The 17254-nt window shown below is 49.5% G+C and overlaps 1 protein-coding gene across 2 annotated transcripts in view; it reads right to left on the bottom strand.

Annotated features, from left to right (window-relative positions):
• Positions 1 to 17254, bottom strand: part of USP7 (ubiquitin specific peptidase 7) — a 507717-nt gene that overhangs the window by 348779 nt on the left and 141684 nt on the right. For both annotated transcript variants that reach the window (XM_040356967.1, XM_040356966.1), the window contains exons 5-6: positions 13449 to 13537; positions 13247 to 13355 (exon numbers count right to left, since the gene is read on the bottom strand). In XM_040356967.1, the coding sequence (XP_040212901.1) occupies positions 13247 to 13355; positions 13449 to 13537 (198 nt within the window). The remainder of the gene's footprint in view (positions 1 to 13246; positions 13356 to 13448; positions 13538 to 17254) is intronic.

Here is a 17254-nt window from a genome sequence, read left to right as displayed (position 1 = left end):
CAGAACTTGTGAGTTCTTGCACAGAGGAAAATACATTCTTATATTGCTGGGATGTCTCTTCTACCAGATCCCTGATACAGGTTTTGCACATTGCCTTCTGCCATGTGTCTCTAAGAGGGTTCTTGCAAGAAGGACCACTTTGAGGTGGTGTTTTTTTGTTTTTTAAAGAAAAAAAAACACCACCAAACCAAGGGAAAAGCACCAGAACAAACAAATCACCACCATATGTGCAAACTGACAGGGACCGAGAAAAGTTACCTCTGACCCTGCAGTACAGGCTCCTTAAAGAGGAGTTCCACCTAAAAATGGAACTTCCTCTTAACCCACTCCTCACCCCCTTACATGCCACATTTGGCATGTAATTTTTTTGGGGGGGGGGAGTGGAGGCTTCAGGAGAAGGGGACTTCCTGTCCCACTTCCTCCTTCCGCCGAAGGGCTGGAAAGCGATTAGCTTAATTGCCTTTTCACAGCCCCTCCCTGTAGGCGAGCACCTGTCCAATCGGACGGCGCCGCTCGCGCATGCGCAGTGGGTGCCCGGCCGTGAAGCCGAAAGCTGTCATTGCCGGGTGCCCACACTAGAAATGAAGACGCGTCGCTGGAGCCGTGGAGCAGGTAAGTGTCAGTTTATTAAAAGCCAGCAGCTACACTTTTTGTAGCTGCTGACTTTTAATAGACTTAAAAAATGGGTGGAAAACCCCTTTAAGGAGGACAGTTCAAACAAAACAATAGGTCCATGAGGTAAAGAATAGAGGCACCATTGTACCCTTCTTACCTGGACCTGAGCTTTGTCTAGGGCGCCTGTCTCCGCCATCGCTGTCGATCCCTCCTCCATTGTAACAGGGAAAGCAGCTGGGACCATCCGATTTTTAAATTTCCCGGGTCCTGCGTCATCATAGCTGGCCGGAACCGGAAGAGGCCACTTAATAGGCCTGTCCCCTAGCCTCTGCGTTCCTGGCGGCGTGGACCGAGCACCGCCACGCCCCTACAGGAAGGCCGCACCACTGTGCCTGACGTCACCCGCCTGCCAGAACCCGGGACCGCCATGCGGAAAGGAAAAATGCTAGCGCAGCAAACAACCGCCCGGCCACCTGAGCCAAAACTTGCGGACCCCGGGCACTACAGCACAGACCTCCTGCAGAGCCTTAGCTGCCGCTGAGCGTGGAAAGGCTGGGGACTCCGGAACACCCCCCATTCGAGCTGGGATGGCCACTGCACACCAAGCAGAAGACTACAGAAAAAGGTAAGCCTATACCTCCGCCGTGGAGAGAGCGCAGCTTCCCTGGCCCACAGCATGTACTTCCACCATGGCGGAGGAAACACAATAACTGAGGCCATGGTGGAAGAGGAGGGTTTTAAAGGAAGGCATGTGTTTCCTAATTAAGAGGCGGAGCTGCGCTCTCTCCAAGGTTGTCCTGAAAGGCGAGTTGAGAAAAATTGCCTGGTCATTAACGCCCCTGGCGGTATTCTCGAGTCCGACTCGGGGTTACATTTCTGTGCTGCGATCGGTAACCGAGTCACTCGGGCTTGCCTCGCTGAATCTACAGGCAGTGTTTTACTTATCCCTGGATCCAGCGATGCCACCGCGCTGTGTGAGCGAGCGCTCGCTCGATTCACACAGTGCCTCTGTGTGCCGCTGATCTCCGTTCCCTGCGCCGTTACGACGCACAGGGGCGGAGAACGGTGCCAAATTCAAAAAGGTAAACAAACCCCTTACATACTGTGACGAGATCCTTTCTCGCCCAGGTCCTGCTCTCCCGACACTCCTCTGCTACCAGTGCATCAGCTTGCAGATTGCAATGTCTGATGGTCCAGTCATCCAAGGTTCCGGGATCCGAATTACAGCTATGTGCCATTCGGACCCATTAAGAACAAACACCAGGCAGGCTGTATGCAAGTTCCAACAGGACTCTTTATTTTCAAGTACACAGCACACTTTTATACAGAATTTGGAATATCCCACTCCCAACAACCGCTTTCCTATTGGTCAATTGTAAAGTATGCAGTCTTCACTCAGGTCCTCCTTGACCATGCAAATGAGGACTTGAAATAGTCAACAGGGATTGGTCCAATAGCTTGGATAGAAAGACTTGTGTATTGAGACAGAAGCCCCAGGGGGTAATCAATGTACACAATAACCCGGTCTACTTAATTACTACCTCTGAGAGGTTACATTCCTTTTAGACAATAGAATGCTAATTCAATACAGCTGACAGGCTTCTAACCTTTAGAACAATACAAAGTCCCTTAGCGTAAACACATACATCTTCAAACATACATAATAGATTCAATTAACCTTCAATCCCCAATTCTAGCCAGACGGGCTGGCTCCGACACCCGCTCTTAACCTGCAGAACACAATAAAAGGTATTTCACAAGCTGGTTCCACTTAGCATTTCAAAAGCCGGTGTCCTTGCATTGAATGTCCCTCTCCTGTGTAACAGATGTCAAGTAGAAACACTTTAATATCTCAAGATCCATGACACATACAGTATACTGTAATCTTATAGATTACAGTATACTGTATGTAAAAAATACACCCTCCCCACCCCCCTTGTTCCTAGTGGTCTGCCCAGTGCCCTGCATGTTCTTTTATATAATAAAAACTGTTCTTTCTGCCTGCATACTGTAGATTGTCCACAGCAACCAAAAGTGTCCCTTTATGTCAAAAATGGTTTTAGAGCAGCTAGAAAACAGCGATAATAAATTATAATCACTTGCAGAATTGTGCGATAGCGATTTGTGGGGAAATTCGTCATATAAAAATAAAGTAATGACAGCGACAATTCTGCAACTGAGCAAATTTCAGTGATTTTGAGTTAATTACATTATTGAATAATTTTTATTATAATTATATTATTTGTTATAAGTATTTATAATTATTTATTATATTATAATTTAAAATTTTGTTCACTGTAACCAATCACAGCAGATCACGTGCCTATTGTACACAATAAATGGCTTTCATTGTGTACTATTGTGTCGGTCTTTGTGATTGGCCAGTGAACACATGGTACAGACAGGGCCAATCATAGTCCATCTGTACCATGTGATAGATGTGGCCAATCATAGGTTCACAAAAGTAACACGGAATGAATGGATGTCATTCATTAAAAAAAAATGTGCTTAAAGGAGTTGTAAAGGACAACAAATTTTTGCCTAAAATTAATGTCTGCAAGGTAGACAGACAGAATAGTGTAATGATTCTGTTAAAAAACTAGTAAATACCTATTAAACTCTTTCATCTATATCACCTCCGGCATTCTAGTTTCTGTTCTCTCATTCACTTCCTGGTTTGCATCGCTCGTTCATGCAAGAACTACATTTCCCAGTATGAATTGCGGCCACGCCCAGTAATTCACACCTCCTTGAAGTCTCGAACACAGAGAGCGTCCTGCCACACAGATGTAGTTCCCAGAAGGGGGTGAGCACGTTACTGACCACCGCAGTAAAGCCTCCCTTCATGGTGGTCAGTAAAATCAGACAAGCAGGAAGTGAACAGAACAGAGAAGAAATAGAGCAACTTCTGAGCAAAAACGAACAATGAGGAAGTGAAAAAAGGAATGTCTGCAGGTAATGATCCGCCCCGTGTACCTCCGCTTGCTCAGCGGGGATCGCTCTGTTGATCCCCGCTGAGCCGGCGGATGACAGGGCGGTTCCCACACACTGTGCAGGGACCGCCCTGTCTTTTCTTTGCTCCCCCCTATGGGGGGGGGATCGGATGGATTCGCCAGACGGATGGAAAAGTAGGTTTTTCCTCCGTCAAACTTTGGCGGGTCGGATGTCAGCGGGCATGTCACCGCTGACATCCGCGGCTCCATAGAGGAGCACGGAGCGCCCGTTCCGATCCGCAAAGAAAACTGACAGGCGGACCTGAACGGGCGCTCCATGTGAAAGAGCCCTTACTGTTTTAAGCATTCGGTGTAAAAAAAATAAAATCCTGATCACCTTCCAATAGTAGTACCGTTTCACTATGGTAACACTGTACTGCTCTGGTCACATAGATTATTTTTTTTTTTTTAAAGTGGTAGTAAACTCTGTACTACCACTTTTACCTACATGTAAGCCTATAGTAGTAAGGCTTACCTGTAGGTAAAAATAATATCTCCTAAACCTGTACAGTTTAGGAGATATTCCCCTCGCAATGAGCCGCTGACTGCAGCGGCGCATGCGCAGGGGGGTTCCTCGGATAAAGGCCCGGCAGCCGCCGGACCTTGCCGGAAAGCAGTCTCCCACGCACCAGGGGTGCTGAATTTAATCATTGCATTGCAATTCGGGGATCCCCGATGCGGCATCGACGCATGCAACGTCATCACAACTTGCCCCGGCCCCTCCCGAGAGTGCTCCGAGCGTGTATTAAAATAACCGTTTTGTAATAAATGCTGTTATAATCCATTAAATGGCCACCGCTGCATGTGCTTTTTTAAAATATACTGCGTTTCATACCTGCATTCCTGTCTGTATACAGTGTATATTCCGCTAATGTGACTGTTCACTCCGGCCCGCCTCTCACGTCCAACGTCTCTCCCGTCTCTCTGACCTGATAGCTACAGTCGGTGGGCGGGGCTGAGAACTCGCACGGACGTCAGGAAGGAGGAGAACAAGAGGTGAGAGGCGGGCCGGAAAGAGTCACATGAGCGCAATATACAGAGTATGCACAGACAAAAATTTAGGCATGAGAAGCTGCATATATTTATAAAAAAAAAAAAAAAAAAAAAACACACATACAGCGGTGGCCACTTAATGGATTATAACGGCATGTATTACAAAACAGGTATTTTAACAGCAGTATGATTTCTCCTCCTACATGTGTGCTCTGTGTTAACATTTCCCTGGCTTCCCGTTTGCACATTCCATTGTGTTAACTCCTAGTGTGATGGAATGTGCAACACAGACAGTACAGGGAACTTCACAGAGTTCAGAGAGTTCCACCGTTTAGTTTATTACAAGTCAGCAGCTACATAAAGTGTAGCTGCTGACTTATTAAACCGACACTTACCTGTCCCACAGTCCAGCGATGCGGCCGCACAGAGCCCCATACCTTTCCCCGCTCCTCTCCTCAACGCCGTCCTATCTACTGTGGGGACTCGGCCATGATAGCTTGTGGCTTCACGGCCAGGCTCTGCCATTGGCCAGACAATCTTCTGGGACCTGTGTTGTGTCCCAGAAGATCGCTGGCAGGAAGGGGCCACCTAGGGCGAGAGGAGTCACCTAGGCGGCCGGGACAGGAAGTCCCACTAAAAAGAGAAGCGATGCATCTCGCAAGATTGCAGGGAGGAATGGCCGATTGCAGGGAGGCGGCCCAAGCGGAAGTGGGAGCTTGTCGGTAATCGTGATGCATCGCGGAATCGAATCGATCAGATAATCTAATCGTGAGACCAGTGAAGATGCGCACCCCTACAGCGCGCAAGCGCGGGAGTGACGACATTGCCGCTCCAGCCACTCACAGCGCTGAAGCGGTGATACCAGGAAGACACGCCGAGGCAAGAGGACATCTCCCTCGGAGTGGACCAGGTAAGTTCCCCACGCCTTGTTCCAAGGTAAATATTTCAGAATGCGGTGCATACTAGCTCATTGTGCCTTTTAGGTATGCAAAAAAACAAAAAGCTGCTGCGGGTTTACTACCGCTTCAACGTAAAAGAAAAGCCATGTTAAATGCACACATACTGTCAACAGTCAGTTTCTGTTCACTATCACACCAGTTATATGGCAAGGTCGGACTGTGAAAATAGGATTTTTTGTACTCACCGTAAAATCATTTTCTCTGAAGTCCAAGGACGGACACAGCTCCTTAAATCTTGACAAGTGGGTTATGTTCCCTGTTTACAGGAGAGGACTAGACAGAAACATGTTAAATACATGTTACATTAACAGAGTTGAACAGCCCCACCCAGGGGGAGGTCCCTCCAAATATAACCCTCCTCACTGCAGCTTGCAGCCTCAGTTCGTAACAAGCAGTACAAACCTAAAAAGGAGGGGTGGGAGCTGTGTCCGTCCATGGACTTCAGAGAAAAGGATTTTACGGTGAGTACAAAAAAAAATCCTATTTTCTCTTATAGTCCATGGACGGACACAGCTCCTTAAATCTTGACAAGTGGGACGTCCCCAAGCAGTGTCAAAAAACGAGGGGTGGGAAATATATCAGTAAAACCAATTTTAACTTCACCCCAAAACAAGCAGAGCTCCTCAACAGAGGAGGTGCAACTTTAAACAGCCGCCGGCAAAAACTAGCGGCTGAAAAAATCATAAGATGCACTCACAGCAACCATGTAAACTCTGGAAAAACCGTGAACGGACGAGCAAATCGCCGACTTGCACAGCTGTGAGACCGACGCATGATGTCGGAAAAAAAAACCCAGGAAGCACCAATTGCCCTGGTCGAAAGTGTCATGACCGGAAAGTGGCGGCCGCCCCTTATGAGCATAGGCCTGTATGACGGCCTGCCTGATCCACCGAGAAATGGTGGTCGACGAGACCGCCAAGCCCTTTTGTGGACCAGACACCGACACAAAAGAGAGTCAGAAGCTCCGAAACGGAGCTGTAGTAGGCTGGTATACCCGCAAAGCGCGTACCACGCCTAAAGTATGAAAGGCCGAAACCTACTTCGGAAGAAGGGAAGGTCACGGGCGCACCATCACCTAATCCTTATGGAGGATCAAGCATGGCGGCTTGCAAGACAATACCGCCAACTCAGAAACCCCTCTAACAGAGGTAAAGGCCACTAAAGGGGCCACCTTCTGAGATAGTGTCAAGATAAAATCTCTCTGTTTCCAAAAGGAAGGTTCCTGAAGAACCGAGAGCACCAGAGTCAAAACTCATGGGGGAAGAGATGGGCCAAGAGGGGAAAGTATATGACAAACCCCCTGCACCCAAAAAAAAAAAGGGGACCCACCAGGGAACGGGCCGCAAAAAGGCCACTTAAAGAACACAGCCAAGGCTGAAATCTGCCCCCAAACGGTGCTTTAATCAATTTTTAGATCCACTCCAAGCTTTAAAAACAGCAGGACCCTGGACACCGAGAGTACGTCCGTGGACGTCACTCCATCCCTTCGCACCAAGAGAGGTGCGACGGTAGATCCTCCGGAAGAAGACTACGGTGCCCTGTTGAGATGACGGAGTCAGACAGACCCCGGTCACCTAAAGTCTGGCTTCCAATAACCATGTTTAGCAAGTCAGTGACTGTACAACAGGCGGAAGTATGGGACCTTGAGACAGAGGAAGCTCCTGCCCTGGCAATCGCCAGGGTGCCTCCGCTACCAGGCGCCCGATATCAGCGTACCAAAGACGCCGAGGTCAATCTGGAGCGATTAGAATCATGGGGATCTCCTCAGCCTCCACTCTGTGGAGCGGCCGAGGAAACAACTACCATGGAGGAACATCAAAAAATCACTGATACAGACAACACAGGGCCACCAGCGCGACTGACGCGTCTGTACCAGATCACTAGACCTGGCCACTTACTTTGACGCCCTTGCGGCAGAGACGAGCGGCCAGGAGATCCATGTTCTGTGAGGCTCACCTCCTGCAAGGGAGCCGAAACACCCCAAGCACAAAGACCAGTCGCCCTGGTCCAGCATCTGGCGACTCCAGTAGTCCGCCTGCCGGCATACCTGATGGTAGACCGAAGCCACGGCCGTGGCGTTGTCCGGCTGAAACCAGATCGGTCGACCACAAGGAGAAGCATAGCCTGATCGCCTAAAATAGTAGGACAATGAACAGTAGACAGCACCTGGTAATCCCAGGCGGTCTCCCACCAGGCACTAGCCAGGCCCGACCCTGGGTAGCAACCGAGACCAGACACATTCAGGGAGGTGTGGCCGTAGTTCCACGCAAGTCCAGCGACTCAGGGCCGACTGGACCCCCCAGTTTTGTGAACCCCCCAGGTTCACAATCCGTGAGCTGGCATCCGTCGTAAACACCGACCACTGGAAGGAAGAAACAACTTCCCGGACCGAAGAGTCAGGGATCTCTGTCACCAACTCAGAGAGACTCTGACTAGGTGGTGCACAGGAATCTAATGATCTCAGAGACAAGAGATTTTTACCACCTGGACAGTTTTTTCCCTGGAAAACCAGGGTGTGGAACTGGGCATACAGTACCGCCTTGAAGGAGGCTACCCACAGGCCCCGAACCAGCAGGCGCCCGGAGAGAAGACCGATTGCGTGATGCCAATACCTTCACCGCAGACTGAAGAGTCTGCAATTTCTTCAGGGGGAAGAAGGACCTTTGCCACGAGGAGTCTGGATCAACACTAGATACTCCAACGCTGAGTCGGAACCTAGCATGCCCAGGATTTGAACCCTGGGTCGCACACATGGAGGGCAGGCTTGCTGCCACTGAGCTACACTTTCTGGCCTAAACGTTTAACATCCACCCGAATCTTCGGAGGGTCTGAATGGGAATAACCCATCCACTAGGTCGGAGACAGAAGCTGCTCTCAGAAGAAAGTCGTCCAAGTAGCCAATGAGGCAAAGCCTCGCTGTCCCGAAAAAGTTAGTATAAGTGCGAGCTCCTAGCTGAAAACCCATGGTGCTGACGCCAGATCAAAAGGGAGGGCCACAGGCTGACAGAGACCCTTCTCTCATCACGAAGCACAGAAAAAAACACTGCGACATGTGCAAAACGGGACATGCATGTATGCGTCCCTGATGTTCGAGGACGTCAGGACATCCCCCGGATGAAGCGCAGCTACCACCGAACAAATGGATTCCATGCGGAACTACCCGACGTTCACAAAGGTATTTAGGGCCTGAGGCCCATAGAAAACCCCAAAACTCTCGTCCTGCAGGAAAGGTAAAATTACCCCGCAGCTTAGCAAATCCCACACTGCCCAAGGCAGACCGACGGGCCGGGAGAGGAAGACATGAGTTAAGAACTTTGTTCTGTGGATAGGAGGAAACCCTATCTAGTACTCCGAAGAGACCACCGCGCAGACCCACTGGTCGGAGAGCAGGGAGGTTTCACCGACTTGTGAACTTGCAAGCCGCCCCTCCCACCTAGAGACAGGGAGGGAAGGCTACATACATTGGCAGGATTTGGGTGCCGGCGTGATCAGCTTACGCACCCAGGGACGGATTAGTCCCCCAGCTGGGCCTTTGATGGCCTGGGAGGGTTGCCCCTAAATAATACACACACATAGTGTGTATGTATATTATGTAGGTGTATGCACACATGTCTTTGGAGGAAACCGGAGTACCCGGAGGAAACCCACGCAGACACAGGGAGCGACAATGCAAGCTCCAGGCAGACTGGCGTCAGTGTCCGGATTCTAACCAATGACTCTCTTGCTGCCAAGTAATGGAGTTAAGGACTACACCACTGTGTGCATAAAACCATTCTGAAACAGACACCCTGGATAACAAGGGCGCAGCATTCAATGAAGCATCACCGACCTATACGAGGCCCTGGACCAGCTGGTCCGCTAGCCTAATAACCTCAGGAGAGAGTCGGTGCTCCTCCACTGTCTGGTGCAAAATGCTCACTCTAAGTTGTATACAGCACTAGGGGTCAGGACTACTCCAAGATGGCCGCCGAGCGTTCAGAACGCGGCCACAGGAAAATGTCCGGCACAATGTAAGCTGCGCCATAGCGCGGCTACGACAAAATGGGCGCCAATGGGAGTTTTCAATGTAATTGAAAAACCTCCCAAAAAATGGCGCCAGCGCCGACTGAGACCCCAGTGTAGTGGCCACAATAGGCCGCAAGCCAGACCCCAGCATGGTAAACATGGAACGGGTCAGTACTTCGGATCTTCTATCAGTCAGATCCATACAAGCGGGGGTGAGGGACTACAAAAGCCCTCAGCGCCTTTTCTCATTCCGCATCTCAGAAATTATCAAAGAAGGGCACAGAAGGAAAAAACCTACACAGCGGTCTGATTTGTGTGATCCAAGACCGAGCCCTCGGTGGAAACCCAGCTGCACTATGCAGCTTAGGAGAGTCCCTTGCAGCAGTAAAAAGCGCACCCATAAATGCCTTATTCTGCTTTTTTTTTTTTTTAACTAGGTACCTGGTCCATGGCTTCATAACAGAGCATTCCCCATGGGATAACGGGGGAAGGGGGCACTCTTACCGCCCGCCCGCAGTCCGCCCCCACCCTGGCACAAACTGTGTCCAGGACTAACAATAAAAACTCTGTGGGAATCCCAGGTGCTAACACCTGCTGCCACCACCAGCATGTGGGGGAAGGACCCAGATACTAGGGGTGCAACGGATCAAAAAAACTCACGGTTCGGATCGTTCCTCGGATCAGGAGTCACGGATCTGATCATTTTTCGGATCGGCAAAAAATAAAATAAAAAAATCTCCCCCACTGTAATATCCACATCTCCTCCCCCCCCCACCAACTATAGTACCCCCTCAGTGCAGACACCCCCCCCTCCTCTTAGTACAGAGACCCCCCCCTCCTCTCAGTACAGTTACCCCCCTGCTCAGGACAGTGACCCCCCCCCTGCTCAGGACAGTGACCCCCCCCTGCTCAGGACAGTGACCCCCCCCCTGCTCAGGACAGTGACCCCCCCCCTGCTCAGGACAGTGACCCCCCCCCCCCTGCTCAGGACAGTGACCCCCCCCCTGCTCAGGACAGTGACCCCCCCCCTGCTCAGGACAGTGACCCCCCCCCTGCTCAGGACAGTGCCCCCCCCCCTGCTCAGGACAGTGACCCCCCCCCCTGCTCAGGACAGTGACCCCCCCCCTGCTCAGGACAGTGACCCCCCCCTGCTCAGGACAGTGACCCCCCCCTGCTCAGGACAGTGACCCCCCCCTGCTCAGGACAGTGACCCCCCCCTGCTCAGGACAGTGACCCCCCCTGCTCAGGACAGTGACCCCCCCTGCTCAGGACAGTGACCCCCCCCCCCCCCCAGCTAGTACCGACAGACGAGCGGCGTGTCCCACGAGTGCGGGCTCCTCCTCTGTGGGTGTAAACAGAGGAGGGCCGCCGCCGGGTGTACAAAGATGGCCACGGCTCCGGAGCTAGGCCGAAGCCGCGGTCTTTCCTAATGTTGCGGCGGCGGCTCCGGAGCTAGGCCGAAGCCGCGCCCTTTCCTAGCGTTATGGTTGCGGCTCCGGAGGTAGGCCGAAGCCGCGGCCATAACATTAGGAAAGGCTGCGGCTTCAGCCTAGCTCCGGAGCCGCCGCCGTAACATTAGGAAAGACCGCGGCTTCGGCCTAGCTCCGGAGCCGTGGCAATCCGCGGATCACAGTGTGATCCGAACCGAAGGGGGTGACCCGTTCGGATCACGGATCAACTGTGATCCGTTGCACCCCTACCAGATACTGACTCCAATATTTACATAGTGTGTATTATAATATGCACACCTGTCCATACAAATAGACAAAAGCTCCTAGAGCCCTATTCAGGGCCTCTCACCCACTTGCTGCGCTGACCAGGGGTAACCAGGGGACTCCCTCAGGAGGAGACTGCCCAGCGCTGCCTGTGAGAGAAAAAAGAACCGTGAGGTAACTTCTGCAGGGACCTGTGTTTTAACAGGAAAAGCCTCCTAGACACTTTTATTGAAGGATAAGACACAGATACAGCATAAAAAGCAAAACCGTTACAGGTGTCACCAATCAGTCAGCGTCTGCTGAAGTATAATCATAAACATCTGTGCTCATCACAGGGCTTTTTTACCTCACAGGAAAGCCCAATACAAAAAAGAAAAAACACGGGCCAGATAACACGGTCCCCTCAGGAAGGCCCCCTCCCCCCTGTTGCAATGTTAGCAATGCAGCAAGGGAAAGGAGCAGGGAAGTAAGGGGAAGGGACCCCCGAACCCCAGGAATGCCCAGCCGTACCAACCCACCGAAGCAGGAGGGACTGTACTTACCCGTCCAAGCGAGGACTCGCTGACGCATTCCTGACAGAACTACAACCGAAATGGAGGTAGCTGTCGGCCCGGTCCACTGTGAGTGAGACAACACCACAGCCCAGTCATATGTGGACCTCGGAGCAAAGCTCACCGGCCACCCCAGGAGTCATGGGGTATGGCGTGGCAGACCAAGCCTCTTTGCAAAGGTGTGCCCACGCTTGCTGGTCGGACTGAGTAGACTACAAGGATCTATATTATCCAGCCTGTCTCTCAGCCGACAGTTGAAAGAAGATTCTTCAAGAAAAAGTAAAATAAAATTTCTCCTCAGGGCGCTGGGCCCAAAGGGAGCCATACGTCGTCCTCCTTTGCTAGGCAGAACGAAACTGAGGCTGCAAGCTGCAGTGAGGAGGGTTATGTTTGGAGGGACCGCCCCCTGGGTGGGGCTGTTCAACTCTGTAAATGTAACATGTATTTAACTATTTAACATGTTTCTGCCTAGTCCTCTCCTGTAAACAGGGAACATAACCCACTTGTCAAGATTTAAGGAGCTGTGTCCGTCCATGGACTATAAGAGAATTTTTTTTTTTTGAATTTCTTCATTTTCCTAAAATTGTGACAAAATTACAACTTCAAAAATTTTGCCATGCCTCTTACCAAGTATAGTACCTGGGAAACTATAATTGCCAAAAAAAGGTTGATTGGGGCATTTGTACTATATATAGCCATCACTATATCGGGATTGATAAATTTTTAAATACACAGTGCTGTGAAAATTTGCCCCCTGTTTTTTATTTTTTGCATATTTTTATCACACTTAAAATTTCATTAACCACTTGCTGACCACAATACATAAATACTGTATACATTGTAGTTTTAAATCTCTAACGAGCGGTTAATTAGGGTTTGTCTCGCTTGTAGATTTTAAACTTCCTGTAAAGTGATAAACGGTGACTGCAAGTATTGCCGAAATGTTTTCCATGTGTTCTCCTGCTTTTTTCCAGTATTTGTACTTGGTGTCAAAATATATAGCCATTATCATTTATCACCCCCCGACCCTGCAAAGCATTGTTTAATAAAAAGCCAGATGACATTACCTTCACTGTAGTTAAAACAGTCACTGCCAATCTTTGGAAAGCTCTGATCCAAAAAACTTTCACAAAGATGTCAAACCAAAAAAAGAAAAAAAAAAAAAACACACACACACACACACACACACACACACACAATTGGACAGAATCACCAACTTAACAAAACCTAGACTCTTCGAACTAAGAAATGCCCATCACAATGACAGGTCAAGTTGAACGTGAGCAAATCGGTTTCAATTCGAAAGTGTTTCGACTTTATGAAATAAAAACGTACGTGTATTCTCTACATATGTTACAGGTCAATTTTAAAAACCAGTCACAGCAAAAATGACAAAATATATATTTAAACAATACCTTTCGGAGTTGGTTTGTGAAAAACAATGTCTGCAGTAAACTGTTCATGTAACATGTTGCTCCCTGATTCTTTAGCCCAACATACCCAGTGTGCTTCTTTGAATCCCAGCTGAAATAAAACAGGATTTTTTTTTATACATTTTAACATTCCAGGGGGTATTGGTTGAATGAACAAAGTGGGATTTTATTTTTTTAAACTTACGCTACACCATGAGGAGCATCAGCCTGCACATAGACTTCAAAAGTCACTTTATCATCTTCAATAAAGCCTTTATCTGGATCAGTAACTTCCTGGAATTAAGGAAAAAAAAAAAAAAAAAAAGATATATTAAAGCGAGAGTAAACTTTATTCCAATCTCTTGGTTTTAAAAACAATTTATACAAATACATATGCTGTACATTCACATATCTTACTTTATAGCGATAATGAACATCCTATGTCCTTGACAAAAAAAAAGGGATTTTTAATACAGCTTACCTGTAAAATCCTTTTCTTGGAGTACATCACGGGACACAGAGCGGCATATTCATTACTATGTGGGTTATATGGAGTACCTTCAGGTGATGGACACTGGCAATCTCAAACAGATAGTGCCCCTCCCTATATAACCCCCTCCCATAGGAGGAGTACCTCAGTTTTGTAGCAAGCAGTATGCCTCCCAAAAATGGTCCCCATAAGAGGGGTGGGAGCTCTGTGTCCCGTGATGTACTCCAAGAAAAGGATTTTACAGGTAAGCTGTATTAAAAATCCCGTTTTCTTTCTCTTACATCACGGGACACAGAGCGGCATATTCATTACTATGTGGGATGTCCCAAAGCAATGCTTACAATGAGGGGAGGGAGAACATCTTCCCAAGACAAAAGGATTTAATTTAGAGATATACTCAAATCATAATAAATCCAACTTAGTTGAGAAAAATAATTTTTAAATTTAACTCAAAAGGGAGCCCCCGGAATCCGAGGGTCTCAAACTGCAGCCTGCAGCACTGCCTGCCCAAAGGCTGTATCAGTATTCCTTCTTGCGTCCAACTGGTAGAATTTTGTAAACGTGTGGACAGAAGACCAGGTTGCCGCCTTGCAAACTTGAGCCATAGAGATCTGGTGGTGTGCTGCCCAGGAGGCGCCTATGGCCCTAGTAGAATGAGCCTTTAATGATAACGGAGGAGGCAACCCTTTCAAGCCGTAGGCCTGAGTGATTAACTGTTTAAACCATCTCGAGATGGTGGATTTTGCAGCTGCCTGCCCCTTCTTGGGCCCATCCGGTAAAATGAACAACACATCTGTTTTCCGGATCTTCTCTGTAGCTTTAAGATAGGCCTTCATGGCCCTGACAATATCCAAGGTATGCAGCAACCCTTCCTTTCTGGAAGTAGGTTTAGGAAAGAAGGATGGTAATACCAAATCCTGGTTTAGATGAAAACTGGATATAACCTTCGGTAGGAAGGAAGGATGAGGGCGGAGAACGACCTTGTCCTTATGTAAAATAAGATATGGTTCCTTACAGGATAAGGCTGCCAGTTCCGATACTCTCCTGGCGGAAACTATGGCGACCAAAAATACTAACTTCCTTGTCAGTAAAACCAAAGGAATTTCAGCCAACGGCTCAAAAGGTTGTTTCTGTCAACTTGACAGAACAAGATTTAAATCCCACGGACAAAGCGGGGATTTAACTGGAGGATTAATACGTAAGACCCCTTGAAGGAAGGTCTTAACTAGCGAGTGGGTGGCCAGCGGCCGCTGAAACCACACTGACAAAGCTGAAATCTGTCCTTTGATTGTGCTTAATGCCAGTCCTTTATCCACTCCTAGCTGGAGAAAACTTAATACTCTATCGATGGTAAACTTGCGAGAAAGCCATCGCTTGGACTCACACCAGCCTACATAGGCCTTCCAGACCCTGTAATAAATCACCCTAGAGACCGGTTTCCTGGCTCTGATTAGGGTAGAGATTACTTTCTGAGACAGACCTCTACCCCTGAGAATCAGGGATTCAGCTTCCAGGCCGTCAAATTTAGATGCCGTAAGGCAGGGTGGAGGATCGGACCTTGCGATAGCAGGTCTGGCCGTAGAGGAAGAGTCCAAGGGTCTCCCACTACCATCTTCAGGATTAGTGAATACCATGCCCTTCTGGGCCATGCTGGAGCTACCAGGTAGACTGGTATGTGCTCCACCCTGATCCTGCGCAGCAGGCGGGGTAGTAACTGGAGCGGGGGAAATGCATAAAGAAGTTTGAACTGATGCCAAGGGCAAACTAACACATCGGTTCCGCAGGCTCTGGGATCCCTTGTGCGGGACATGAACCTGTCTAGCTTCTTGTTTAGTCACGATGCCATGATATCCACGTCCGGCACTCCCCACTTCTGGCAGAGTGTCTGAAAGACCTGTGGATGCAGAGACCACTCCCCCGGCAATAGAGTCTGGCGACTTAAGAAGTCCGCCTGTAGGTTGTCCACTCCGGGAATGAATATAGCCGATATGCAGGGCACATGGGCTTCTGCCCACAAGAAAATCAAGCTCGCTTCTTTCTGAGCAGCTTGACTCTTGGTTCCCCCCTTGGTGATTTATGTATGCCACCGCCGTGGCATTGTCCGATTGTATTCTCACCGGGAACCCCTGCAGTTTGGATGTCCAAGCCCTGAGGGCTAGTCGGGCAGCTCTGAGCTCCAAGATATTGATGGGCAACTGCTTTTCTGCCGCTGCCCAAGTGCCCTGGCGAGTGCAACCATCCAAAATTGCTCCCCAGCCGATCAGGCTGGCGTCTGTGGTTACTATCTTCCAGGTCACAGGACTGAACGTCTTTCCCTTCAGGAGATTCTGAGGGTTTAACCACCAAGATAGACTTTGCCGGACTCTTGGTGAGAGTGGCAAAGGAATCTCCAAGGCCTGAGGCCTCTTGCTCCATGCTGACAGGATGGCTGCCTGCAGGATGCGAGTGTGGCTCTGAGCATATGGTACCGCCTCGAAGGTGGCCACCATCTTGCCTAGTAGCCGCATACATAAGCGAACAGTTGGCTTTCTCTTGCTCAGAACTATTTGTATTAGCTCTTTGATGGCCTTGACCTTTAATAGAGGTAGGAACACCTTCTGTTGTTCTGTATCCAATCTCATGCCGAGATATTCCAGCTGCCTTGTGGGCCGAAATGCTGATTTGTCTCGATTTAGGACCCAGCCGAACCTCTCGAGGTACTGAACCGTGAGGGCGACTGCTCATTCCAGGCCAGGAAACGAGTGGTCTACGACCAAGAGGTCGTCCAGGTAAGCCAGGACCGTGACCCCTTGGGTCCTTAGATTGGCTAGGATTGGGGCTAGGACCTTCGTGAATACCCGGGGGGCCGTAGCCAACCCGAAGGGGAGTGCCACAAATTGGAAATGACGCTGAGCCACCGAGAAGCGTAGAAATATCTGATGTGGCTGAAAAATTGGCACATGAAGGTAAGCATCCTTTATGTCTATGGACGCCATGAAGTCGTCCTTCTGGAGCACGGCGACAGCTGACCGAATAGTTTCCATCCGAAATGAGCGGACCTTTAGGTACGCATTTACTCCCTTTAAGTCCAAAATTGGCCTGACATCGCCGTTGGGCTTTGGGATGATAAACTGGTTGGAATAGAACCCCAAGCCCTGTTCCTGGACTGGTACTACTATCACCTTCTGGCACAGCAGATGATTCAATGCCGCCATCAACGCGGCTCCCTTCACCGGGTCGCCTGGTACTCTTGACTCCTGGTAATGAGGAGGAGGGAATTTTGAAAATTCTAGTTTGTAGCCTGTGGCCACGGAAGACCGTACCCAGCAGTCGGGAATGCTGGCCTCCCAAACTTCTGCAAAGAGACGTAGCCTTTCCCCCGACCATCGTGGGTGGGGGCGCCCCTTCATAAGGCCGACTTGGGGGCTGGCTTCGCCGGCTTGCGGTACCACTGCTTCTTGCCCCCAGTGGCTTGGCCTTGTGGCTTATTGTTAAAGCCTGATCTTGCAGGAGGCCGTCGATACTGTCTGGTATTAGAGGGC

Source organism: Rana temporaria, chromosome 6, assembly GCF_905171775.1.
Source record: "Rana temporaria chromosome 6, aRanTem1.1, whole genome shotgun sequence".
NCBI lineage: Eukaryota > Metazoa > Chordata > Amphibia > Anura > Ranidae > Rana > Rana temporaria.
This window is presented reverse-complemented; position numbering and strand designations above follow the sequence as displayed.